We start from the raw sequence: 27,619 nt of genomic DNA on the forward strand, positions 1-27,619 counted from the left end.
GAATTCTCTATAAAAATGGTCGATATTTTACATCATAATCCCTAGGTTTTAAAATCGATCTTTTTCCACTTCAGTCCTAATTTTAACCAACCAAGGAAAAAAATTTACAATAGTTCGATACTCTAACGACAAAAACCTTGAGTTGTAATACCGATATTTTTTTTTCAAAAAAATGGAAATTCAAAGTTCGATACTCTTGAAGAGACGTATCGGGGATAAGTATGGTTATTTTTCGGCATCCCTAAATTATATTATGTTTCGATAGGGGTGAAAAAGAATTGATCCGAAGAAAAATCAAGTATTGCATATACTGAATAGAATTTTTTTCAATATAAACAAACAACTTTATATTTTCGTTAATCTAAAAAACATTATTTCCTTTGGAATAACATAAACTGATGTTTATAAAGATAGAAAACTACAGTATACAATTTAAATTTTATTGATATATAAAATTGATAGCAACATTATCTGTTGATTACTTAATAAATGTATAATTATAAAAGACTAAAAACAATCTTAAATTAACAGAAGATTTGCAAATATTATTACAACATAAGCTATAATGATTTTAAGTTTTCGCCACAACTGTAACGAAATATAAATTCTCTTCTTGTTATTAAATATTTACATCATGTTAAAAAGCTACATCTCAATTACTTTATCGTAGAACCGGTTGTAGAATTTTTATCGGAAAGGCATTATTCAATGATTCCAAGGGCTGGCCTTTCGGAAAAAGAACTTGGTATACCTAAATCCTATTAGATATTATCCAAATAATTATAAAGTTATCACAACGTTCGTTTCTATAGATTCTACATAAATTATGATCCGTTCTGCTTGACCAACAGAGAGTATTTTAAAATTATAAAGAAAAGACTAGCCCTCAAATAAAGAGAATGAAGGTATTTTTTAACCAAATTGAATGTAAGGGAGTACTAGCACCTCAACGTTTGCAATTCCGTCATTTATTGTGATATTTTTGTATCCCAAATGAATCAGTGACATAAATCGTTTCAACGACAAAACAAGACCGAGAAGAGATTACAAGATAAAATACCTTCCTCCCTTCGTTCTTGTTTGTTACAAGCACCTGCTGCAAAATAGAAAACAAGTTCACATAACAATTTTTAATGAAACTGCTGATGCGTTGACACCACACAATATTAAAGGAACTAAAAACCAAAACCTTTTCTGATACATGATTAGCAAAATTAAGAACTAAAAATCGTGCAATCCCTATTTGGGGCTCCACCATCAAAGATAAAACAAACAGGAACAATATTTTACCTTTGTTTTACAATTGTTCACCACACCGTCCTGTGGAAATTTAATTAAATCCTAATCCACAAGTTATGGCATAAGATATGGTGTAACTCTTTTAACACAACTGAAAAAGATCGTGCTATAACGTGTGGACGATTGATGTCAGGCGCTTAAAAATGTATTTACAAAAAGATATGAAATTACAGTACAAAAATATACTGACATCAGATTACCCCGGTATATTGTGATATTACGACAGCTAAATATCGAAGTTTCCAAAAAAAAAAAAAATGTAAAATATAAATAGTGATTATAACTTTATATCTAAGACAGCAATAAATGATACAAAATTAATAAAATCTAACCAGCAGATTTTTAAAGCAATTTCCGCGCAGCAATTCACATAATCTATGTACATCCCCCCATTTTTTTGTTAAAACAATGAACATTGTGTGGTGCAAATTTTCTGGGATTTCTGTCGTACATCATCGATTTTTTCGGGTAAAATATCAATTTTTTAACTGTCTAGAGTCTCTAGAAACTTCTTACTCCACCAGTTTTAGGACCTTTCCGATCGCAATTGTTTTATCTGAAAATAAAAATAATGGTTTTATAATGCATTGAAGTATACTACCACATATTAAAACAATTAGTTATTATAAAAAGACAGTCGTTGAAATCTGATAAACCAAACCAGTGCTGATAGTTGTGCTGTTTTGTAAAACCTATATTTTATATATGATACTTGGGCGAACTATTTGAAGCTATTTTCCAAGCAGCCAGTCTCCAGGGTTCTGTCTGATTTAATTCTCCCGCCAGATATGGTTAAATATTAGTAAGAGTGAGCGTCAATGTATACAAAAAGCTGTAGATTAAAACCTTCGAAACAGTATACTATTTTATACAAAAAATAGTTCAAATAGTTGTTTAAGTATTATATATCTATTGCATAAAGTGACGTAACTACTATTTATTTTAATGTATCCGGGTTTATCATTATATAATGATTTTCGCCAAAATGACTGTTTTTGAAATCATATAACTCTTATCTGTCAAACTAACTTCAACTGTTTTTTGACAAGGCACAATGGTGTTTTTTCCAACGACATAAAATTCATGCAGAATCATAAAATATCCGTTGATGTCTGAACGACATACAAGAGTGTAAGTTTATAGCGTAGCATACTTTAATATCCCGACGTCTATCAGAGACAAGAAAATTAAATTAATTGGAACTTAACGTCATAAGACAAACTGCACCCATGGTTAAGGAATAGTTTTCAGTCAAGGAAATTGAATGGATTTTCCACACAAATGTAACGATTATTTACAACTTAGAGCTGCAGAGCTTTGCTGTGGATTTTTTTTGATCAGTTGTGTGTTTCTAATAGCAAAATTAGTATTTTGAATAGAATAGTTTTAGACTGTAAGAGGTGTGACAGTGTATTACTTGAATATGATTGTTCAGGTATGTGTAAAGTTTTTATCTTTATAGAAATCTAAATTTTTATCGCAGTGGGCCCCTCTAGAACCAAATTAATCAGTAAATAGTGGCCAATCCACGTCTCCCCCTTCGAAATTATCATCAAAGATGTAGACCATATAACACAGAGATAGACACAAAATCGAAAGTGGCAAAGAAAAACACAGATGTGTAACCTACAATACATACATCAACTTTCAAGAGAGATGTCTAAAATAAAGCGCCTGTCATAAAAAATTCAAACGAAGCATAACTTGTGAAATTATGATAAGTTTTTATAAAATGACCTGTTTTATAAATAATAAGTATATAAAAATAACTTACTTTCATCTCTTAAAGTAAATCTACCCATTTGAGGAAATAGCTTGAATGGTTCCAAGCAAATCACGCCCGCACATTCTATTCTCATAATAGCTACTTGATCCTGTTTCACGAACCTTGGTCTAGTCTTGGATTTCTCTCCAGTTTTCTTATCGATTAGACAAATTAAAGCCTATAATAAAAATAATGTTAACAACCATGTATTTTTAACTCAGTTATATTATACTTTGACAGTGATTTCTTCAGCTGCGCAATGAATATGCATAACCGCACTATATCCCGCGCAAATGATTGATTTATGTTCCATAATAACAAGTTGAGCATCAAAAACTCTACAAGTGTGGACTGGATTGACTGCATCGCAAAGTACAAAGCCAGGGCTAACATCTTCTTCTTCTACACCTTTAACCTTTATTTTCACATTTTCTCCAGGAACTACTCTAGATACCTCATCATCATCTGATAGCAATTGATCAACAACAACAGGTGTCTGAAAGAGTTACTATTCTTATTAGGTATATCCAAAAAATAGTAACATATTCAAATTAATAATTAGATTTAAGAACAATGTACTCACCCTATTAGGCATTATAACTAAATTTTGACCTTTTTTAAGTTCTCCTGATTCAACTTTTCCCATTACAACAGTACCCATATCTTTATATTTATCAACAATGGGCATCATAAAAGGCCCATCAGCTTTTCTGTTTAATGCTGGTAAATTGTCAATAAATGGGATGAAGGCCTGTCCATCATACCAGGTGCACAAAGTTTTATCAACAGGTTCTTTTAGATTATGACCCATTTGACCAGAACAAGGCAAAAAGAATAAATCTTTATTCAAAGTGAATCCAAGTTTTCTAAGGTATGGCAATATTTTGTCTTTACATTCGTTGTATCTAGATTCATCCCAGTTAACTGTTGGATCATCCATTTTATTAACTAAGACGACTAAATATTTAACACCAGCTGTTTTTGCTAACATAGCATGCTCCCTAGTCTGACCACCTCTATCAAAACCAGTTTCAAATTCACCTGCAAAGTAAATCCATATTAAAAATATATCAAAATAATGCCTAACAAACTCACCTTTTCTTGCTGAAATTACTAATACAGCTAAATCAGCTTGAGCAGCACCTCCTATCATATTAGGTACAAAACTTTTATGCCCAGGAGCATCCAGAATAGTAAAATGTTTTTTATCTGTTTCAAAAAATGCTCTCCCTACCTCTACAGTTTTACCTTTATCTCTTTCTAAAATGCAAAATTAACATTAATGCTGGTTTCATAATAAATTCTCCTTATGCATACCTTCCTGGTTAGTATCTAAAGCCCAACTAAGATACCAACTTTCTCGACTTTTCTCACGTGCTTCTCTTTCATATTTCTCTAAAGTTCTTTTATCTACCATTCCTGTAAGTGCCATAATTTGTCCACCAATTGTACTTTTTCCAGCATCTACGTGACCAATGAATACTACATTAACATGCTCCTTTTTATCTTCAACTTCTTCTTTTTTTGGCGACTTTTTCTTTGCTAATTTAGGTGCTTCTTCACTAGAAGGTTCTTCATCATCTTCTGGGGTTGTAGCTTGAGCAGCACCTAAAATTCATTGATATAAAATTAATATAACATAATTCTGCATATATAACGTAATTGTAAATAATCTAACAGAAAAAATAAAACTTAAAAAAGGAATTACCAGAAGCAGTACTATCCTCATCCGCAACATCTTCCCAAGTATCTCCCATAGCTGTTGGACTGCTACCTGATCCCTGACCTGTTGCTGCCGGAGGAACAGGAGGTGGTTCCTCAACTTCAGGTGGTTCTGAAGCTTGTTCAGTTCCTTAAAGTTAATATAAAGTAAAAATCAAATTGAATCTCTATGAAATTAATTAAAAATCAAAAACCAAAGGTGATTGCACCAAATAGGTAACAGGTTAAGATCAACATAAACTGGTATAAACCAGTAAAAGAAAAGTGATATTATCTCTTTTTAATTGAAATAGAAACATACATATTCCTTGAAATATCGATAATAACTGCTTTATGCCCAAAATATTTTATATGCTTAGTATATATTTTACTGTAATAAATAATTTTCTAACAAAAATTTCTTGGCAATATGGAGTACCTACAATGTGCTCATATAACTCTAAAGTATTAGACATTTAACATGGTTGTATATAATATTTTGAGATATAAATATAGAATGTTAGATATGCTTTAATACAACAGAATTTTGGTAGAAAAAAAATGAATTCTAAAAATTAAAATCGAGGACATATAACCTAAAATTATTGTCAAGAACAGTTATAATAATAGATACCATTTACTACTGGCTGATGCCGCGGTGAATTCTCTTTACTCGGTGTTTCTTTTGGGGTGGGTAGGTCTTCCGGAACTTTTTGGGGTGCAAAACTAAACGAAGGCACAAATTCCACTGCGTTAACATTCAACGTGGAAAACTTCGCTGTCACATCTGCACTATGACTAGGACTGGTATTTGTTGAATTACTATCGGCTTGAGATTCCCAACTATCCGGTGCTGAGTTATTAGACATGTTTATAACGTTTATGATATTGTTCACTTAAAAGACAAGAAAAACTGCGAGAAAAATATCAAAATGTTCCTTCGCGTGCCTATTCTGTCACCCGCCGGAACATAATGGCCGAACTGTCATATTTTCGATGTTTTGAACGGAGTGGGGGAAATGGTGGGAATCTATTTTAACGACCAAGAATTTTCATTGGTTCTAATTTATACGATTTCTAAAAATTAGTTATTAAAATTCTGAAACTAACTGTATAGTGATTTAAATAGGTATTTAAATAAATAGAATAAATATGTACATTTAAAACATTTTATTTGTAATAAATATTATACATCTTGTTAACATATATATTGTATAATACTTTAACTCTGTTGGGCTGCGAGTATTTCCGATTTTAATTGTCTTTTGACGGCCTTCTGTTCCATTTCTTCATAATGTTCCGCAAACATTATTTTAAGTGCTGGATATAACAATGGTACGAGTGGCAACTCATCTACTTTCACCTACAATTAGGGCCATAATTATATTAGTTTAATTGTATTTCATAATAAATAATAGAAACATCTTACCAACATATTATCAAAAGCAATTCCTACATTTTCAGCGAAGTTTTCGTTAAACCTAGGCAATTTAGCATATCTCTGGCTAAAATGTGTTAATATGATATATTTTGCTCCCATATCGTTTCCAACCTTGATTGCTTGAGATGTGGTTGAGTGCATCTTAATTATGGCTTCTCTGGCCAAATCATCTTCCATCGTTGCTTCATGTATCAAGACATCAGATAATTTTCCTAAAAAATAATCGTAAAAAGTACTCGATTACAAATATTTCCGAGAAAGCTGTTATATAAACAGTTACATACACTTTCCAAATCTCGATTTTTAAATCAAGAATAGAATATTTTAGATACTCATTATACATATTGTCCATACTGTTCTTTGCCTACTCTTGATGATCAAAGAATCCATCCTCCCTGACTGCACTATTAAAACTGACATTTTATCAACTATCTATCGTTTTTTTCTCACATATTATATTGACAGTGTAGTAAAACAATCTACTCGTACAAGATTGTTGAAAAATAACTATCTACGTATATATTGAAAAACTCTAATAAAACTAATGATACTGTAAAGTGTAGAAACAATGACAAAAAAAGTTGATGAAAAACTAAGATTGTACAAAGGAAGATATTAACAACTGTACCAGAACCAACAAAAGTGACAGAAAATGAATAAAGAACAAAAGTGAATTGTGGATTATAAATTAGGGAAAAAAAGGATAAACAAATAAAATAGCAGATTATTAAGAAACAATTATAAAGATACAAATATGGGGATGGATCATAGCAAGAAAAAGAAAAACGCCAACATCAAGAATATTTAAATTCGAATTATACAATGATGAAGATATTTGAAGATGTAATTTTAAAAAACTACTTTTTATAATTTCAGTCAGAAGTAATTAAACTGTATTGTAATTAAAATATCATTACACCCTTGTTTCATCCTTATCAAAGTTTTAGTAGCATAAAATTTCACAGATATTAAACAAAATAACATTTTTCATTGCATAACATTTGTACATTACATTCAAAATAAATATTGGAGTATTACAAACACATATTCACTAATTTTTTGAAATTTTAAACCCCTATAATCTTACCTAATTCTATTAAATTTTCAGTAGGCATTGTGTCTCCTGAGTATGTAATTTTACAACCATTTTCAAGAACTAGAGCAACACCGAAGGCATTGGGACAATGCTTCACCTGACATGTCTTAAAATCATTTAAATTCAGCTGCCCTAATAAGTCCTTTTTGTCATCTTTTGGATAAGATTCTCTGTGTAAAATCTGTGCAAAAGTATTTTATTTTTACTTATATGTAGAATTTTTTTTATTATACATACAAGATCACCATTGGGTATTAAGATAAATTCTTCCTTTATATCTTCAAAACATTGGTCATAGAAATTTAACCAACCTAAAATTTGTCTGGGAGCAAATAAATATACAGCCTTATTTGGTAGGTTCAAATATTGTCGCGCTCTCTTTCTGCCCTGTTACAGTACATTATATTAAGTTGTATATTATTTTATTGAACAATTTAATTACCTGCAGTAATCCAATGAGACCTATATGGTGATCAGCGTGTAAATGAGATATATAAATTGCGTCAATATTTGATAAAACTTTATCACTTTCGTCAAGTCCATAAAATCTTATTATTTGACCATACGTGCCTTCGCCACAATCCAAAACAATATTCTGGGTTTCACTGGAAATAAAAATACATATATATTGCCTGAATGAACGATTTTCATGTTGAACATTTTGATCGAAATTTTGTCATAATCGTCCATTATGTTCGGGCTGCTATTTCAGACGAAAATCAATTATTATAATGCATCTGATATGTACACGAAATATAGCGATGAATCCTGTCCGGGATTCTATCCAGAAATACATCCCATGTAAGGGGGATGAGGATGAACCTCGATTAAATAATTTTAACGTTGATCAACAGGATTTAGAAGTATGTATTACAAAAAAATGTAATAACTTAAAATGCAGAAAAAAATTGACTATAGTAATATTCAATAAACATAACATGCTTTAAAAAATATCACCCTTTCAATGCGTATAATTGTACACTAGGCTTACGTGGGTGGTCCGATAAGTACTTGGCCTACAAAAGAAAAACGAAAACTTTCGTAAAGTGGCGATTTATTTCTCATTATAGTTTCCTTTTAGCTCGATACACTTGACTGCTCCAACTTCTTTTAGCCCGTCAGAAAACTACGTTTTCTCGGATGTAATGACCTCCTCATTCAACTCAAAACTCTGCCTGGCGAGTGACTTTTTCAAGTTAGGGAACAAAAAGAAGTCGAATGGCGCCAAATCTGGAGAATACAGTGGATGGAGCAGTAGTTGGTAGCTCAATTCGATCAATTTGGGCGTGGCGAGTAAGGTGGTGTGAGTCGGTGCGTTGTCATGGCGGAAAAGCACTTTTTCTTCGCTAAATCCGCAATTCGGCGTCAAATCGGTCCAAAAACTCGGCATAGTACAGTGACCGTGTTGCCCTTTTCCAGGTAGTCGAGTTTGATCACACCTTGTGAATTCCAGAAAACGGTTGCCATTATCTCTCCGGTCGTGTTTCATTGTTTCAACTGTGTGTACCGGTGGATCCACGTTTCGTCGACGGTCGCGACAAAGCAGAAACTCCTTCGGATTGCGCTTGTTGTCTGAAATGTACAATCGCAGCAGCCATCGCGCCGATAGCTTTCTCATGCCAAAATTGCATGCAGGACATTACCTACACTGTCTTTTGAGATGCCTACTGTCTCAGCTATCTCGCATACTTTCAATTGGCGGTGTGCCAAAACGAGATCATGGATTTTTGTAAATTCGTGGTAACCGTTTTCGAGCTCACCAAAAACCGGCGTATGACCACATTGAAGTTTTTGACGGTCGCCATCGAAGTAGAAAAGTCACCGTACACAGCATTCAAGCGCTCTTTGATTTCGCATCGCTAGTTCCCGTCTAAACACAAGATATCGACACATATTGCTCTTTTTCCATTTTTATAAAATCCGTGAACACGCAGTCAAAACAAAATTCGATTCGGCTGAATTTCGACAGTAGCGGTTACAAAAATGTGTTATACGACAGTAAATTTCTCTTGCGAAAGTGGTGTCATCGGGCGGTGAGGTTAAGTACTTACCGGACCGCTCTCGCAAACCGATCATAGCTCACAAAGCGAGTCAATTTCCTTAGAAGAAAACAGTAATTCAATTATAAGATAACTTGGTAATTATGACCACCCTGAAAACGATAAACAATGTATAAAATGTTCGTGGTAAAATCATCAAACATGAAGCCAGCATCAGATATTGACATTATAGTGGCGAAATATTCGGTATATGATATACATTAGTTACCTAGTTTGTAAAAGGATTCCGCTAGTATTTCTGGTTTTATTAGGTATACAAGATCCTGTACCTAAAAATAATATTTTTGGATAATTTCTAATTGTTAAATTCATTTGCGTGTTCCTAATCTTCTCTTTTAATTCATTTAAAGCAGCAGGAAAATCTGGCAGCACCATTGTTTCATTGATATATTCTTGTGGATCTAATCGCACTTGGGAATAGCTAGAAATAAATGTGAGTTACAAAATCCTATTGGTGTTATTTTTCTTGAATATTTACTCGTCAAAACCTTTTTTTGGTCGTAAATGATATTTACATAGGGTGCCAATGTCCTTCCTTAAGAGATTATTTGATTCTATGTTTCCATTCTCAGATTTTATGGTATTGACACTGTCACATTTTGGTCTTTTATTAAGTAAAATATCTGAATTCTAGAGAAAACAATTATCAGTTCATTATTTATTCAATAATGTAACTAACCCTTACACCTTCAATCACCATGCCTTGGTCATTCAAAAGTGGAAATAAGTTTGGCGACAACATATTTAATTTATATTGAATCCTATGAACAGCTATACTACCCAGACATAGGTTTGCTTCATTAACCAATATATGCTCAGTACTAAGTATAAAGTCATCCATCCATCTTTGGTATCTAGAGATGATTTGTAACATTATGTTATATTTAAGAGATTCAATACAATAATGCTGAGAAATAACAGGACCCTTAACATTCTTAAAAATTCAGACTTACTTTGGCAATTTTAAGATTTCAGTTGGTGTAAAATGAACTACTACACAAGTTACATCATTATCATTTCCAGCAAACTTCTGATGTTTCTTAATTTCTGCATTATTAATTAAAGTATCCAAATATTGTTCTGAAGGACAATCAATAACTAAAATTTAATTAGATTCAAAAGCATTGAACAGTTAATGAATACAATGAATACAATTGTAAATACCTAAAAAGACAGGTCCAGGATCATCTGGATCACATACTTCACTGGACCTAACAACATTTCCATTAGGCAATGTTATGTCTTCTCCATTCTTCAGTTTGCCTAATAGTGGACCTGGAGGAACACCTTTAAACACACATTTATCTAAATTTAAAGCCCCAGGACGATGTTTTAAACGGCATATATAAGACATTGCAATACCCCTTTCTTTATTATCTTGGAGAAGATGTTGAATAGTAGGTGAGACAGATCTAATGTTCTCAACACCACCTTTACCTATAAATTATGAATACATCAGTAAAATCATGTGACAATAATTTTTGATAACTTACATTCATGTGCATAATAATCAGTATCATCTGTATCATTATTATTACTTGATGAAAATGCTTTGTCCATGTTCTCATTACTAGAGCTATTTTCTATCTAGAGTAATTAAGAAAACATTATCTTATTGTTTATAAAATGAAGAAACTACGAACCTGCTCCAAAGTGAAGTTCTTCGGTTTGCCTATTATAGGAACATATTTTATACTAACCACATTATCTTCAAAAATATTATTTTCTGTGCATTCTGCGATTTCAATTTTTAAATCCCTTAAAACAACAAATCTACGAGTTGCAGAAAACAATTCATTCTAAAAGTAACATTAATTATAGATATATATACAAATATATTACAAAATGTTAAATTACTAATCCTGGTGGTCCATGTAATGTAATTTTAGGAACACCAACATCCTGAATTGTCAAAGCAGTTCCTGGAAGACCACCTACATTTTTCCAAGTGGTCTGTGTCAGAAAAATATGTTCTAATTTTGCTAATTTTATTTTGTGCTCATGAGCTAATCTCTGAGTGCCTTCTCCACAATTAAATAAATATCTTAAACAATTTACACTTTAAGCTTTACCTCTTATAACATTTTTAATATACCCTACCTACTTTGGTCAGAAAACAAATAAACAGCTCGTGGTGATCCTTTAGCACCAGTTCCCAATATTTGTAAGCAAACTTTACCAGGGACATATTTGGAACTTTTTTGTTTAATTTTAATTCTTTGCCGTTGAGCTTCTAAAATGTGTTTCGGTTCTTTTGGCATTTCTTTTAAAATTGATAATAGGTTAGAATTAATTTTAACTCCTTTATTTGTATAAAATCTTATGGAATATATGACTAAAAATCTAAAACGAGGGTATTGTGGCAACACATACATCGAGTATTAAACGTTATCCTTATACTTATAAAAATAAATTATTATTAATTGCGTTCGATATACATCAAACGTAATTTTAAATAAATGTGGTTTAAAAACTGACAGTGACATATGTAACCTTGAAACCAGATGTTTACTAATTCAAAATATAAATCTGTGGTATAATTTTGAATCGTATTACAATTTTAATATTGTTGAAAAAGTACTTTGCACTAAAATATAAACTGTAGCTAGTTCCAATTATAAATGCGTAATTTAAATTTTAGCCTATAATAAAATTTAGTGATAAAATTAATATGCACCTTTATGGGATGTAATTGGCAATTCTGGATAATAAAGGCCAGTGTCGAAACGTCAAATCGAAATGTCAACGTTTCCGATATGTACTTTTTGTTTGATGCTCCGTATTTTATAAAGCATTTTAATTTTTAATTTGTATAACACATAGACTAAAATGACGTTATTTTCGATTTGATAAAAACATAAATGTATTAGATAAGATGAATAAGATTCAAAACAGTAAGTGTATTTGGATTTATATACTTTGTGACTCTTGACATTTTCTTGAACTCATTTTGCTAGAAAGTTTTGTCAGATCACTAGTATTAGGTGCGTGAATAAGTAATCCATATTTTTAAATTGTATTTTACTGAAGTAAACTTCAATGTTCATTAAAACATTTTTTAATGTAACATTTCAAATATAAATAGTTTGTATAATATATCATAACTATATCATTCAGGATTATTCTATTGTCTCTAATTATTTGTTTATCTTGTTTAGGGAATAATTTTTATATATTTTTCAGGTTGAAAATGATGTCATTAATCATTCAAGTTTACTTTGCAAATTCAATAGTCAGTTCCATATAAGAGAAGCTCCTTATATCAAAATGCAATTTGTGAAGATAGGGTGATTGTTAATACAACTAGTTTTTGGGTCTGTTTTCTGTGGTTGTAATGAAAATATGAAAGATAAAGTACATATTGTTATAAGAACCAAATGTGATAATATCTTCTCAATCATTTTTAATAATAATTCTTTACTGTGTCCTAAAATTGGGTACATCAATTTGCTGAGAATACAAAACAATGCATGTAATTACTGTGGATTAAGTAGCAAAGCCTCCGAATGGCATTTTTAATACTGATCAAATTGTTATGTGAAGTAAAATATAAGTACATTATAACTTTAGATGTCTGGACAAAAGATCCTACTGAAAATGCTCATGGTGTTTTGGTTAAATTAAAAGGTATTTGATTAAATCATGATAAAATATGGCATTTTTTTAGAAATTCTAGAAGAGATTAAAGTAGAATTGATCTTTTATTTAGTTGGTTTACTTCTTTTTATTATTCTGAAATTTCATCACTTTTTAGAATGTTAAAAAGTTACTAACATTAATTTATAAAATTCCTTGAAATAATTTTGATGATTTTCATAAAAAACAAGGATGTGGATTACTTTTTCATTTATTTAATATTTTATTATATTTAATAAAATCAATGTTAAACTTTCAGGTGTATCAGCAATGCCAGTCTCAGGTAAAGATAAAGCCAAGGACTGGCAGCTAGAAATATTGATGGAAAAATTAAGATCTAAGGCAGCACAATTCAAGTCTCTACCAGAGATTTCCAAAAATGTTAGAATGACTTTATTGGTATGGTTATTTTAATTTTACTCTTTATAATTAGTTAAAAAATAATTTTGCTTTAGGAAAAACGTTATGCATTAGATAGTGTGGAAAAAACACAACACCAAAAATGTTTAGATACTTTACAACATGTTATAAAAGTTACAGGTTTACAAAGTATGATAGAAAGGTTGGAAAGTCTTACAAGGCAACTTGGGTAAGATTAAAGTTATTACTTTTGTAAAAATAATATAAATATTTATTTTATTATTTATATTTTAGGTTGCGTTTTGTAGTTGAGTCATCCGGGGTTTTTATTCATTCAGACATGTTCTACTTAGAAATTATACTTGAAGCTACTGGTGCTGTTAAGGATGTAAAGATTCATCATGAAGGCAAAGTGGAACAACAAAGTTGTGTAGAATTAGTGAATTGTCTTTCAAGAGGGGATTTTGCTGATTTTACAGCACAACTTGAAGGATTTGTTTCTATATATCAACTAAATGCTGAAAAAAAGATTAAGTACAAAGCATTTACAGCTTTAGAATGTTTAGAAAGTGATTTAAGTACTTTGGCACAATTAAACAATTTTATAAAAGAACCATTTAATATAATACATAAATCACTAGTTGGTGTATTAGAGAAAAGAAGAGGTGGACATCCCATGAAACTCACTTATTTTGTTTCACCTTATGATTTACTTAATATAGAAAAAAATGAATTGGATGCCATTAGTATAGAAAGCATAGTAAATAAAAGTTTGGGTTATAGTGTAACAGTGTGTATGGAAGGTTCTACTGCTCATAAGTTACAAACATCTACTCTAACTACAATCAATAGGGGATTAAATGGAAAAACGTATGTCTATAATTATGTTTTACATTTTATTTATTTATTTTATTTAATTGATCATTGAAACTATCATGTTAAGTACGGAAAAACACTTTATAAACTATTATATATTTTCAAGTTATTTTATGTATATATATTTTTATCATTTCAGGTCTCCAACATATACTCCTCTTACAAGCCAGAATAGCTCTATTGTTCCAGCCTGTTTTGCATTGAAGCTTAATAAACCAATGCCTATTTGTTATTCATTGTTACGAAAAATTCAACAAATACAACAGTTATCTGAATCAGACAATAATGCACCAAAGCCTCTGTTAAATCTTATCGTTAATCATACTAGTGAGGGCAAGATGAGCTTGAACAATAATAAAGGGTTATTTGTTGTAAGTAGTTATATATAATTAATGGTGACATATTAATTTTTCTTGAAAATTGCAGACTTTACCTGATCAAACTCATTGTTATTGTATGACCGAAAATAAAAATATGAATGGTATTTTGTTGTCCAGTATTCCATTCACTCATCCTGCTCAAGTTGCAAAAATTTTAATAATTTTAAGGGAACAGGCATTGTTTAACACTATAATCGGAAGTTGTGTTCGGCCTAATAGTCGCCAAAGTAAGTTAGTTTGTACTATTAAATTGTTAAAATTTTTAATATGTTAAATAATTTTAGGTTTTGACAATATGACTATGTTTGAAGTCAGTGCTCTATCATCAACACAAATATCAATTTCTTTAGAACATCCGCTAGAGGAGTGTATGGCAACTGCAGACATAGATTTATCAGATATATCAAATCTGGTCTGTAGAATCCAAAATCCAGGAACGCCCCCTCCTGTGAATGCTCCAGATGTCATTTCAGAATTAGCTACAAAGGTTTTGAATAAGAGCTTCTCTATACCAGTAACTCTACGCGCCGTCATTAAGATGTGGGAGAAGCAAGCGACCAGGCGCAACTTGTATTCTGGGCATGAAAATTTTAGTTTGCCCCTCGGTTCCGTCGATCCTGGTGGTCATAAAGGCCCCGGCGCCGGGACAGGCACTGGCCTGTCGGAATACGGGGGGCTACAAGAGAAAATTAAGCAGGAACCGGGCAATTTACAGGGGCAAGGACAATCAGGACATCATAATATTATGTTGCAGGTATGTTAATTCATTACTTGTACTCACAATTTTAAATAAGTGTATTAAAACATTTTGTGTAACTATTTATCAATAAAAGGAAAATACATACTTTGAAATCACATTACTTTCAAATTATATTTTCATTTTTCTGGTATATTTTTATTTAGAAACCTTGCCTATAATTGCAATATTTGATCATTTTATCTCGTATAATTTATTCATTTTGATATTTTTTTACAAACATCTACCAGAAGCACATTTTTATATTTTATTCTGACCATTACTTTTTGTTATATTAACCACAGATCTATTTATAATTCTTTTTTGTTACATTTATAAGAGTGAATATAAAACATAAATAATCATTATTTATCATTTTATGTGCCATCAAAATTATTTTATGAACTGTTAAACCACAAGGTTTCTACAAATACTTGTACTTTCCAGTACAATATGTGCTATGCTAATTTTGTGTTTTTTGTGCAGTTATGTCTTATGAATAAAAACTAATACAAAAACCATATACAGACGTAACAATTACATTAAATAAGCACCAACTCTGTTTAAAACATATTTTTGTTTGTTTTCTTTTCTTTGAAATTAAAATCATATGGGGTGTGTTTTGGGATTAAGGGATTGGTTTTACATGTTTATTATGTTTCCATTTCTAATAATTTATTAGGATCCACAGGGTATGTGTTATGAAACCATGATGGCTTCAAATTTTCAAAACTTCCCACCTTCCGATGGGGTGCTAACCAATAACGAACTCAGTAATATTTTATCAGGTACCAGCCTGTTGGCGTTCTTAACTCTCTTTCCATCATTGTACATGTTTTAGGAACATCGGAAAAATCAACATCCGCCAAAAGGCAGAAACGCAAAGCCACTGATGAACTATGGAAGAGTGGCAAGCGGAAGGTGGGAGGAACAAATGAGGATTCGGAACTGATTGAAACATCTAGTTGTGATTCGACTTCGAGAAGCACCCCGATATCACAAGAAACAGAAATAGCTACACCAAATTCTGGGTAAATTATCCTTCTTTTTTTCTTGTTTTGTTTTAAATTTGGGTTTGGAAAATTACTCTATTATTCAATCTCTTGGCCTTGTGGAAAATGCTACCAGCTGATTACTATTTCTAATTCTAATATCAGTAAAAATTAATTTAATGAAATATACACGGGTCATTGTTATGTCTTCGTTAAAGCATATGTAGCAATTATAATTACTTTCAACCTGATAGGTCCCAGTCAGATTTGGAGCTATCAAATATGGATTCCTCAGATTATCTGGGAACACTTGATAAGACTGCAGGGGAATTTTCGGGGCAGCCGGAAACGGTCGATATGGAGGAAATTTTGTCTAGTGTTCCTATACGAAAAAATCCACAAGTACCTTCACCCAGTAGCAGTTCAAGTGTTATATCTGACTTAAGTGAGAAAAGTATGGGTAAGTTTTCTAAAACCTGAAAAATATTTATTAGGAATATAAATGTGATTATCACTGTTCTAGTGCCACCTAATGTAAGTATTACGCCTATAACGTCATCGACATCACCAGGATTTGGAGGAAATATTCCTGAAAAGCGGCCCGGTATTGAGATTATTCCAATTACTCAGCCTGTTACATCTCTAATTCCAAGTTCTATCACAATAACACCTATAACAACTACCTCCAAAGTCAGTGAAGAGAAAAAGGAGAAAAAAAGCAGCAGAAGTAATAGAGAGGATAAGGAGCGGAAGAGGAAGCGGAAAAGGGATGAAAGTCCAATGGGCCCGCCTGATAAAGTGCCACCTAAGCAAGATCCATTAAGTAAACCAGTTTCAGTTAGTATAAAACCTGCTGAAAGTCCACCGCCTGGTTCTATGCCAACGTCGCCGAATATGATGCGTAAATTTAGTCCTTCCCCCACTTCCGGCCGTCCAGTTAGTCTCTCAGGAAAGTTAAGTCCAAGCTTAATAAAGACTAACAAGTCCAGTAGTTCATCCCATCACAGCCCTAGTCCTAAGAATTCGCCCGCTCACATTCCTTCAAGTCCTAAACATGGTTTATCCGGAATTTCTAGTCCTAAGCATCATGGAGCCAGTCCTTCCGGTAGCGGTAAACCGAGCATGTCAACCTTAAAGAGTGCCGCCAGTTCGCCTTCTAGTAAAAGTTCCAGTGAAAAAAGTAAAAGTAAGGATAGTTCAAGGGACAAGGACAAAAATCGAAGTTTGTTTGGTGTTGGAAGTTCGAAAAGTAAGTCATCGTCGTCGTTAAAAGTGAAACCTCTCGATCTTAACATCTGTAACGAGAGCGTGACATCTGACGGTCTTCCTTCGCCGAGCGCGGATTCAAAAGCTAATCAAAACCAGTTAAGAAACAGAAAGGGTTCGTTGTCCGCTATCGTTGATAAGCTAAATATAAAAGTGAACGCCCAACATAGTGATATTCCAACAGATTTAAGTTCTAAACCTAGTAGTAAAGTGCCAAATAAAGACAGTAAAACTAGCGGTAAAATGACGGGTGAAAAAAATTCCGAGTACATGGTTAAGACTAGTTCCGACGGTATGAAGCTGACAATCAACAAACCTAGAACTAAGGAGAATAAATCTAGTTCGTCTAGTAGTAGTAGTAGCAGTGGTGGATTAAGTGCAAGTGGCGGTTTGAGTGCTAGTGGTGTTATTAAAAGTGGTCTCACCGCTACGGGTTCACCGAAAATCCACACGGGACTTAAACCTGGTGTCAATAGTGGCCCCGCATCCAAAAAGCCACAACAGCTCCAAAAAAGCAGTAGTACATCTAATATTCCCAACAGCAGCAGTACAGTGGCATATGCCCCAACAAATTTTAAAAGTTCAAATAAACCTTCAAGTAGTAACAGTTCCAAAGTTCCCAGCACGGCTGGTCTACAAAAGACAATATCCAAACCGACAACATCACCGAAATTGGGTTCAACAGCCGCGGACCTGAGTCGTAGTAAAGATAGGATGAAGCCAAACAAAAGCTCTTCAGATAAATCCATCTTCTCCTCGCTGAAAGAACGAGGAAAAGCGAGCCCAACTCAAAACGATTCAGATAACATATACAAGTTGCAGTCGAAAATTGATCCTTACACCTCAAATTTAATGATGGAAGGTATGATGAAGACACTGGACAAAAACTTCCAAATTCCTAAGTTATCAGAAAAGCGAAAGAACGAACTTAATAATATGAATAGGAGTACAGTTGATACCAAGATTTTCGATATGATGGTGAAGAATGATATTAAGTATCCACTCAGTATTCCACCTATTAATTCGTTAGATCAGAAATTAAGGAATAATATGACAAATGTTCTTGTTGGTGGCGCAAAAAACGATGATTCCGACGATAAGAAAAAAGATGTTTCCCAGAATATTTCCGGTAAGTTACATGACATATATTTTTCTATTTGTCGTCCAAACATTGTTTAGTTATATGTTAAATACCTCTCCTTTCATTGAAGTAATGAAGAATTTTGCACGAAATTCTTCATTACACAGTGGTTTGCATGTACATGACCCTAAAATCCTTATTTTAATTAAATCTTATTTAACAAAAACTTATAATTATAAAATATATTATTGTTGCTATTTTGATTTTCTGGTATGTATACAATGCCTATGTAAAAAAGAGATACATAAAAGCTTAAAGTTTTTTTTTATTTTTTAGTTTTTAATCTTGTTTTTTGCAGGGACCTCAAATTGAAACTCTTGTTGCCAAATGTGAATTTTTTATGTGATAAATAAGCGTAAGTATAACCAATAACTTCTGTTAACTAACACAAAGTAATAGGCTGGACTAACATATGCATTGTATACTTTTTATGTTGATTTTTATTAAAATATATTTAGTGTTAGTAGTATATCTGTGAGATTCGTGAATATGATTATATTTTAAGTACTTGAGTTATATCGCCAGTTCATGAATTGTTATAGAACATTTACAATTTTGAAACATGACTTCATGGATGTGAGGGCAATAGACCAGTAATATGATGGATATTATTCAATTAATATTCATTGAATATTCATTAAATATATTCATCAGCGATTTTAACTAATCTAATTACAATGCAAATATTCCTTCTAGCATACCTCATTAATATAATTAATAAATGGGTAAAAACTTTACATACCTGATAGAAGAAAATATTGTGAAACTTCAGTGAAGTTAATCACGACTGAAATGTCTTAAATAGTTAAAGCTTAAAATTTGAAACAAGGATGTATTAAATTTCATATTAAACATTAGTGAAATTTTCAAACAACAGGTTAATTGAAAAGTTTCCGGCCTACCGTAGTAAAACAATTTTTTTGGTAAAATAATTTTTTTTTATTCAACATAATTCCTTTCAAAGATCATATACTGATTATAGCGACCTTCCAACTTTTCGATACCATTTTTGTAGTACGATTTGTCCTTTGCTTCAAAATAGGCCTCAGTTTCGGCGATCACCTCTTCATTTGACGAAAATTTCTTTCCAGCGACCATTCTTTTGAGATCTGAGAACAGGAAATAGTCGCTGGGGGCCAGATCTGGAGAATACGATGGATGAGGAATCAATTCAAAGCCCAGTTCATGGATTTTTGCCATTTTTCACTGACTTGTGACACGGTACATTGTCTTGGTGAAGCAGCACTTTCTTTTTTTTTTCAAATGCTTTTCAGCGATTTCGACCTTCAAGCGGTCCAATAACGCTATGTAATAGTCGCTATTGATGGTTCTTCCTTTTTCAAGGTAGTCAATGAAAAGTATTCCATGCGTAACCCAAAATACAGACGCCATAACCTTACCAGTCGACTGTTACGTTTTCCCACGGTTCATCGTGTGCAGTCCACTCAGATGACTGTCGATTGGACTTCAGAGTGAAATGATGGAGCCATGTTTCATCTATTGTCACATGTCGACGCAAAAACTCGGGTTTATTACGCTTTATCATCTTCAAACACTGCTCCGAATCCTCAACTCGTCGTTGTTTTTGGTCAAAAGTGAGCTCGCGCGGCACCCACTTTGCACAGAGCTTTCTCATACCCAAATATTCGTGAATGATATGATGTACAAGTTCAGTTGATATCTGTAGAGTGTCTGCTATTTTATTTAATTTCAATTTACGTTAATTCTTTTGGGCGTCCACTGCGTTCACCGTGTTCGGTGCTCATTTCACCACGTCTAAACTTAGCATACCAATCCTTGATGGTTGATTTTCCTGGGGCAGTGTCCGGAAACTCGGCATCAAGCCAAGTTTTTGCTTCAATTGTATTTTTCCCTTTAAAAAGCAATATTTTATCAACACGCGAAATTCCTTTTTATCCATTTTTTCAAAATAACAAAAGTTGCTTCATTCAAAATGCTATAATTCACAAACTAATGATCGGACAGCTGTCAAATTTATACACGCATCTTTTGAGGGCTAGGGCTAACTAAAATGTATATGAATTAAATTCTAGTAGCGCCATCTATGTGTCAAGCCGGAGACCTTTCAATTGACCTGTTAAAAGGTGCACTTAAAGAGCATGTAATTAAAACGTCAAATTTTGATCGATGTTTCTCTTCTACTTGTATTTTATAATAATTATTTTGAAACAAAAACAAATGACTTATGGTTTTCAGGGACTGACGATATGTTTCTGACCACCGATCCACTCAATCCTTATCCTTCTGCGAGCGAGGCGCTACATAGCCTCACTTTGGCATCCAAGTATGCCCCAACCACCACAATCGACACTGAAGCTCTGGATTTCAGTAAAGCGCCTACATTTCCACATTCGCCATCCGTTAGTGTGCACATAGTGAACTCGAGAGCTTCTAGTCGAAGTTCCAGTTGTCTGGGCGATGACGATCTGATGGATGAAGGAATGGTCACTTTGGGAAAGTGAGCGCCTTTTCGAAGTCATTTTTGACCAATCATATAATTCCCAATTGCCGTCTGTCCTTAACTCAAAAATATTTTTTCTTCTTACCATGAGAGTATAACATTTTACCCATGCTACTTGGGTCTAAGAAATAATGGTATCCTTAATTACACAAAATATGATTTGAGATGTACATTTTATTTCACATCTATTTTGGTTTCTCTTAAGTATTTAGTTAACTTAAATAATTGTTCCTTGAAATGTTTGTTAATTTTTGAGGCTCATAAAAATCGTTATTAAGACTTATTTCTTAACTTGATTAAGTTATTGCAGACTTTTTAAGGAATAATAAAAACTGCCATTGAACTTTATTTTCTATATAATTAAGTTTTTCAAGTTCCAAATTGAAGAAATGTGACATTTCTTTTTGATTCTCTTGCCAAAAACGGTTCTTTTCTATATTCTTTCTTTCCTGTTTAATCTGCCTTGTCGAAAATTATTTTTTTAGCAAAATAAATCAATATATTGAATGTACAGCATTTTATAGGGATAATTGTATAAAACATATATTTATAAACAAATCTATTTATTGAATAAATAAATAGGATATAGGCAATTCCATTCTGTAGTTGCTAAGAGAATATTTATAAAAAATGACTTTTTGTTGTGCATTACATAGTACAAAAATGATTATTGGCAATGGCTTTAGAACATTGATTTTCTAAAGTTGTTATCAACAACTGTATAAGTTTTTACATCAAATTTGTATATACGTTAAATAAAGGTATTATGAATTATTTGGAATAATTGTGTTTTCTTTACTGTCATTTATATGAGTATGTATTTTCTGAATTAAAATTAAATTATCATACTTAAGGTTAGGTAGGACTCATACTTATATCCTATGCTAGTTTATATGGTTTTGTCCGCTTTTACATTCTGATTTGCCTTTGTTATTTACTGATTACTATTGATTTTTTGATAAATCAATCTATTTGATCTTAGGCCCGGTTGGGAGCATCTTCCAACTAACCAGTATTTTTATTTAATTTTGAGTCTGATCTGCTCAGGTGTTTGTTTAACGTCATGTTTTCAATTTAACCTACCATCCAGACTGTTTCTGAAATATTTTAGTAATTCCACTTGAGAAATTGAGTATCTTCCAAGTGATATATTAATTAGTTTTTTGTCTTTTCGCCCCAACGCAATGTCGATTTTGCGTTGCATTTTTTACTTTCTACTTTATTTGTAAATGTTCTTGACGGACACATTTTTCTATAGCTCGAGGCTGTGCCATTGCCAAATATTTTAAATACTTGTTTTTTTTGTTAAAATAATTATATGCTGTATTTTAAATGGCATAATGAACATGCACATATGTCAGATGCATTAGACCCGAATTTTATCTAGGATTATATAGAAAAAATAAAATCTAAGGAATTAACTTTGGCTCTCCACTTCACAGAAAAGAAAGGAAAAACTTATCAAAACATAACATTAAAATTTTGGAGATAATATACGATTAAACTTTTAAAGAAATTAATTAAAATGTTAATAAATAATATAATAATAAATTGAAGGAAATCAAAGAAAATAATAATTTAGATGATATGTATAAATAACGTAATTAAATGAAGAAGTTTAACAAAACTGACGACTTAATAATGACTTAAAGGTGATAGATTGTTTAATGAAAGCTTAAAAATGTAATCTAGCCAGCAGTTTTCTAAATTGACTATCAGAGGTAGTAGATTTTAAAAAATCACAGAAACCTATTTATGTAGCTGAAGTTATAACTTCTGGTTTATATTCAATATTAAAGGTTCCTTACAAAATTGTTGAAAATGTTTCATGAAATCTTTGGTAATACGGTTTGGGATAGAAATAAATTAAATTGTTTATGAAGATAGCGATATCATATAGAATATAAAATGGAAATTGAACATGAAACATAGATTTGAAAAAGGCAAATAAAATATTTTATACTTTGTTGATACTTTATTTATTTTTATTTTTTCACCACTATTTTTATTCCATTGGGAATGTTTATATACAATATATTTTTATTTATTTCATGTGATATAAAAAACAATAAAAAAAGTAGTTATAACAAAAATTACCAATGGGCTTTTAAATTTCTTGCTACTGTTTCTATAAATGTAGAGTGACTAGCATATAAATTTAAATCTTTATCTATATCCAACCATCTAACGTCCCCAGCATCATCTCCAGCTTTCAAGTTAAATTTTCCTACATGAGTGCAATCTTCATCATGGAAATTCATTGCTATTGTTTCAATCCAAGCATTATCTGTATTTCGAGGATCATCAACATATCCTTTATACACTTCTGTTCCTCTGAGGAAAAAATCAGTTATCAATTTTTCATTTTCTTCATTTTGTTCTAAAATTGAATAATGATTAAAAATATTCAATAAATGTAACAAAATTTTACTTTTGGATGCTTCTAAACTGTTTAAAGCTTCCTCCATAAATTCTCTTTTTAGTGTTTCGCTCACTTTTTCACCTGGATCTACCATTCCACCTGGTAAAGCCCATTGACCACAATCTCTTCTTTGGATCGCACAAAATTGTAATATAGGCCTTCAAAAAGAACATTTAACATTACTGCCAATTAAATTAAATAAATTTACAGATTTGAACTTCCAAAAATTTTGGATTTATGATCATTCATTTTCCATCTCGTAACAATTGGATCTGCAGCATGATTAGGTCCCCATTTCCCTAGAAGTCCCCGACCTTGTAAACCAGTTCTACCGCATGGATTTAATGGTCTCCCATTCCTAATTTCATAGATACCTATGTAACTCTTCCTATTTATGTTACCATCTAATTCATTCCAGTTTGGATTAAAACCGGGACCTTGAAAACATTTACAGATTTAATTTAATACAGAAATACAATAGGTAAAACCTATACCTATTGGAGGGTCTGCCCAGGGTTTATTCTCTAAACATTTTGAATCGTAATAAGGAGGATTATAATCTTCAATATTCACAAACCAAGGTACGAATTTGTCCGGAAAAACTACTCTTTTTATTTCACTAAGTGGGTAATTTATTATTCTACATTTGACATGCATTTTGCTTTATTGTGTAATAATAAGAACGAAACATAAAAATATATTATGATATGTAATGAATAAATAAATCTTTGTAATAACTTTTCAATTGCAATGATACATTTTTTAATATTTACACGAACAGGCTAGTTTATTGGTTTATAATTTATGTAACCGAAATTACTCGATTATAATGATATATGATGACATATGTAATTCAGATAACAAGAGATATTGTACAACACATATAACCGAATTAATTGTAACTTTGCCTTCGATGTAATTATTTATTTACGTATAATATAATCAAAAGTTAATAAAAAGCTATTATTTAAAACTATTTTTTTTGATAACATTAATTAGGGAAATGTATCGATTAAGCTCTGTACTACGACAAATCAAGTTTTGTCACAAGAACATAACCTACTTTTTCACTTATTAATGCCCTTAAGTTTGTTGTCAATTCAAGTTATTATCTGTTTTTTTAAGATGTGGTCTCAATATGACGAAGATTTAAGTCAAAATATATTTTTTAAGAAAATTAAAGACCACTATAATGATTTAATAAAAAAATCATCTAAAGATAAGTGGATAATTTGCGTTCCAAAGAATGGAAGTTATAGGATAGAAGACATTTTGAGTGATACGATTTTAGATCACGTATTAATACAAGAAAATGACGATACATTTTCTACTTTAAATAAAAGACAAATATTTTTGAAGAATCATTTTTTAAAAGTTGAAGATGTCTTTAATGTTGATGTGGAAATTCTTTTTGAAGAAACTCATTATATTGAAGGCAAAAGTAAATATAAAGTTTGGTGCATTGAAAGACCATTATTTGCCTCGCATATCACAATGAGAAATTCAAATAGCAATACACCGCTTGTTTCAATACGAGATTGTATGGATTTTTTATATTTAGAAACTTTTGGATATAATATTTTAAGATCAATACATAATCTTTGTGATGAGTTTTGGAAAGATAAAGATGAGAGTTTCCTCTCAGATAATCTTCAATCACAAAAGGATTTGGTGGGGAAGCTATATTCCCAATGTCTGCAGCTGTGTTTTAAAAGTGATATTTTACAAGAAAAGTGTAATAAAGACCGTATTTTTTTAGATAATATAAAAGTTGCAGTGGAAACGTATATGCAATATTGTCTTGGGGAGAAACTAATGTATAGTATAAATAGTTTGTACTATTTCAAGGATAGTGTTTTCAATAAAACAGTAAGGAACTCTATAAATATTTCTTTAGATGATCTGAATATATCATCTAGACTCGAAGAGGAAGTCACTCTTGCAAAGCAGGAACTGTCTAGAATAAACAATATTAATACTATAATAGACAAAATTAATTGTCTTTCAAAAACATTTGAGGTTTTTAGTAAAAGTGTAAGATTAAAACATTTGAATATGCATTTAACCTCAGATGATTTTTTGCAGATTTTTGTTTATCTTATATTAAATTGCAATATTTGCAATTGGATTGCTAATTTAACATTTATGAAACAGTTTCATTTTACTTCTGCTTTTGGAAGTTCAGATCAAAATAGCTTTTTGTTAGCTAATTTTGAAGGGTCCATTGAATTTATTAGTAGCAGTAGTTTTTTATCGGTAAATAAAGTTTTGAAGCCAAATACTAATGATCCTAATAATGCATTATTTTATTCATTGTATGAGAAACTAAAGACAGTTGGAGGGCGAGATGATTTAACAAATTTTGTAAATATAGAGCTTAATGAGTATTTTGAAGGAACTAAGTTTTGTCATCCATTATGTTCATGTCCTAATTGTTTGCGAAAAGTTTCAGGGCAATGCAACCAGAAATTGGGTAACCTATTAAATGAATATGGGCAAAATTTTATAATTATATCTTGTTTAGAGAATAATTTATATATGATTGAACTTCTTTTTACTCTTGATCTGGATATTAATTGTAGGGATTATGACGGAAAGACTGCTTTACATTATGCTGCACAGCATGGGTTTCAAGATATTTTGATGTTGCTTATAAATTATGGTGCAGATGTCAATATTACAGACAACGATAGAAATACACCACTTCATTTGGCTTGCGATAGAGGACATGAGAATTGTGTCAATGGTTTAATATATGCTTCAAGTCTTGTTGAACTAAATTTACAGAATATTTTAGGTGAATCTCCTTTATTTTTGGCCACAAGGTGGGGTTTTCTCAGTATTGTTAAAGTGCTCTTAGAAAATGGAGCTTCTGTGTGCATTAAGAATAAGAGAAATATGACTGTATTTAAACTATCTCCAAATTATTATGTTACTAAGTTGTTTAAAGATTTTGGTGCTGATCAGAGTATTGATATTTCAATGGAACAAAAGATAGTAACGAATAGCAATATAAATTCTAGTCAATCTGTACCTTTATTTTCAACAGAACCTGGTTTTAGAAAGTTGAATAATACGCTGCATGGCATTAAACCAAATAATGAAGTTGAACTAAAGACCATAAATTTAGCTTTAAAAGCCATAGAAAACAATGATCTGCCATTAACTTGTTTTTATTTGGGACTGAATAGAAATCCTTTTGTTGGTAAGGGTGATAAGATGTTCAAAAGCAAGTGCCATCCATTGTGTGATTGTAGTAGTTGTAGTGATATGAGTGATGATGATATACCGGATGGAGGATATCCTAAAATGGAGGTAAAGATGAACGTTAATTTGGTTAATAATGAGGGGTTTACTTGTCTACATATGGCCGCCAAATATGGCCGAACGGATATTTTAAGAATACTTGTTGACGTTGGCTCATCTATAAATCTTCAAGCGTATGACAATTTGTATACTCCTTTACATTTGGCATGTATTTTTCAAAGAGTCGCTGTAGTGAAAGAATTACTTAAATGTGAAGACTGTAATATCGATGCGTCAGATTATAAAGGAAATACAGCTCTGTTTTACGCATCGGTACAAAACAACATAAAATTAACCGAACTTTTACTACAGAATGGAGCGAATGGTCAAAAGTGTAATTTATCGGGTATGTCTGTTTTGGCTGCGTGTGAGGAGAAAAATTTATTTAGAATAATTACATTATTGAAAGCATATAATGTAAAACTAACTCTTAAACGGCCATTGGCACATCCTAACAACATTAAATCTGATAAACAAACCATGTTACTTTAGACCTTCTTCATTTTCTAAAAATATATATGTTATTAGTTTATAATTTATTGAGTTATGTAGACTGTCTGATTTTGAATGGTATTATAGTAAATAAAATATATTGTAAATAAAATAATTTTATTAAAAATCTGTAGTATGTTAAATTTGTTTAGATTTTTAAGTAGTTAT

At 31.5% G+C, this 27,619-nt stretch overlaps 5 protein-coding genes across 13 annotated transcripts; 2 read left to right on the top strand and 3 right to left on the bottom strand.

The window, feature by feature from the left end:
• Nucleotides 1–426: 426 nt before the first annotated feature.
• On the bottom strand, nucleotides 427–5,742 carry eRF3 (eukaryotic translation release factor 3). The gene is made up of 8 exons (XM_076418721.1): nucleotides 5,400–5,742; nucleotides 4,773–4,916; nucleotides 4,382–4,672; nucleotides 4,160–4,324; nucleotides 3,648–4,105; nucleotides 3,297–3,560; nucleotides 3,074–3,242; nucleotides 427–1,855 (listed from the first exon to the last, which is right to left on the bottom strand). Exons 1-8 carry the CDS (start codon nucleotides 5,632–5,634, stop codon nucleotides 1,812–1,814), a joined length of 1,770 nt encoding a protein of 589 aa, XP_076274836.1. The 5' UTR covers nucleotides 5,635–5,742; the 3' UTR covers nucleotides 427–1,811.
• A 178-nt stretch (nucleotides 5,743–5,920) lies between these two features.
• RNaseZ (Ribonuclease Z) lies at nucleotides 5,921–11,842 on the bottom strand. Of its 2 annotated transcripts, XM_076418699.1 has the most exons (15): nucleotides 11,763–11,842; nucleotides 11,463–11,705; nucleotides 11,220–11,406; nucleotides 11,006–11,161; nucleotides 10,856–10,949; nucleotides 10,527–10,799; nucleotides 10,316–10,460; nucleotides 10,048–10,216; nucleotides 9,841–9,992; nucleotides 9,571–9,783; nucleotides 7,745–7,907; nucleotides 7,540–7,689; nucleotides 7,294–7,483; nucleotides 6,195–6,418; nucleotides 5,921–6,128 (listed from the first exon to the last, which is right to left on the bottom strand). In XM_076418699.1, the coding sequence occupies exons 2-15, from the start codon at nucleotides 11,621–11,623 to the stop codon at nucleotides 5,988–5,990; spliced, it is 2,418 nt and encodes an 805-aa protein (XP_076274814.1). In that variant the 5' UTR covers nucleotides 11,624–11,705; nucleotides 11,763–11,842; the 3' UTR covers nucleotides 5,921–5,987. The 2 variants fall into 2 exon arrangements, with proteins under 2 accessions (XP_076274814.1, XP_076274808.1); XM_076418693.1 differs by having other exon boundaries at nucleotides 11,463–11,819.
• A 237-nt stretch (nucleotides 11,843–12,079) lies between these two features.
• Nucleotides 12,080–22,012, top strand: MED1 (Mediator complex subunit 1). Of its 5 annotated transcripts, none has more exons than XM_076418654.1 (13): nucleotides 12,080–12,256; nucleotides 13,258–13,397; nucleotides 13,454–13,587; nucleotides 13,653–14,228; nucleotides 14,374–14,605; nucleotides 14,661–14,841; nucleotides 14,899–15,368; nucleotides 16,033–16,138; nucleotides 16,192–16,381; nucleotides 16,597–16,802; nucleotides 16,866–18,737; nucleotides 19,048–19,104; nucleotides 20,967–22,012. In XM_076418654.1, the coding sequence occupies exons 1-12, from the start codon at nucleotides 12,238–12,240 to the stop codon at nucleotides 19,059–19,061; spliced, it is 4,140 nt and encodes a 1,379-aa protein (XP_076274769.1). In that variant the 5' UTR covers nucleotides 12,080–12,237; the 3' UTR covers nucleotides 19,062–19,104; nucleotides 20,967–22,012. The 5 variants fall into 5 exon arrangements, with proteins under 5 accessions (XP_076274769.1, XP_076274774.1, XP_076274777.1 ...); XM_076418659.1 differs by having other exon boundaries at nucleotides 12,097–12,256; nucleotides 16,042–16,138; XM_076418662.1 differs by lacking the exon at nucleotides 12,080–12,256 and adding an exon at nucleotides 12,565–12,676.
• Nucleotides 22,013–23,186: 1,174 nt separating this feature from the next.
• Nucleotides 23,187–24,465, bottom strand: LOC143205729 (ADP-ribose pyrophosphatase, mitochondrial). The gene is made up of 4 exons (XM_076418801.1): nucleotides 24,148–24,465; nucleotides 23,862–24,090; nucleotides 23,663–23,811; nucleotides 23,187–23,611 (listed from the first exon to the last, which is right to left on the bottom strand). Exons 1-4 carry the CDS (start codon nucleotides 24,308–24,310, stop codon nucleotides 23,325–23,327), a joined length of 828 nt encoding a protein of 275 aa, XP_076274916.1. The 5' UTR covers nucleotides 24,311–24,465; the 3' UTR covers nucleotides 23,187–23,324.
• Nucleotides 24,466–24,705: 240 nt separating this feature from the next.
• On the top strand, nucleotides 24,706–27,585 carry LOC143205499 (ankyrin repeat domain-containing protein 27). Of its 4 annotated transcripts, XM_076418680.1 has the most exons (3): nucleotides 24,706–25,687; nucleotides 25,739–26,399; nucleotides 26,451–27,585. In XM_076418680.1, the coding sequence occupies exons 1-3, from the start codon at nucleotides 24,731–24,733 to the stop codon at nucleotides 27,449–27,451; spliced, it is 2,619 nt and encodes an 872-aa protein (XP_076274795.1). In that variant the 5' UTR covers nucleotides 24,706–24,730; the 3' UTR covers nucleotides 27,452–27,585. The 4 variants fall into 4 exon arrangements, with proteins under 4 accessions (XP_076274795.1, XP_076274793.1, XP_076274785.1 ...); XM_076418678.1 differs by having other exon boundaries at nucleotides 24,709–26,399; XM_076418670.1 differs by having other exon boundaries at nucleotides 24,709–25,687; nucleotides 25,739–27,585.
• The last annotated feature ends 34 nt before the right edge of the window (nucleotides 27,586–27,619 follow it).

This window comes from Rhynchophorus ferrugineus, unplaced genomic scaffold, assembly GCF_030347505.1.
Source record: "Rhynchophorus ferrugineus isolate W39M unplaced genomic scaffold, kcgeb_rfMv2 rfM1, whole genome shotgun sequence".
NCBI classification, from domain to species: domain Eukaryota; kingdom Metazoa; phylum Arthropoda; class Insecta; order Coleoptera; family Curculionidae; genus Rhynchophorus; species Rhynchophorus ferrugineus.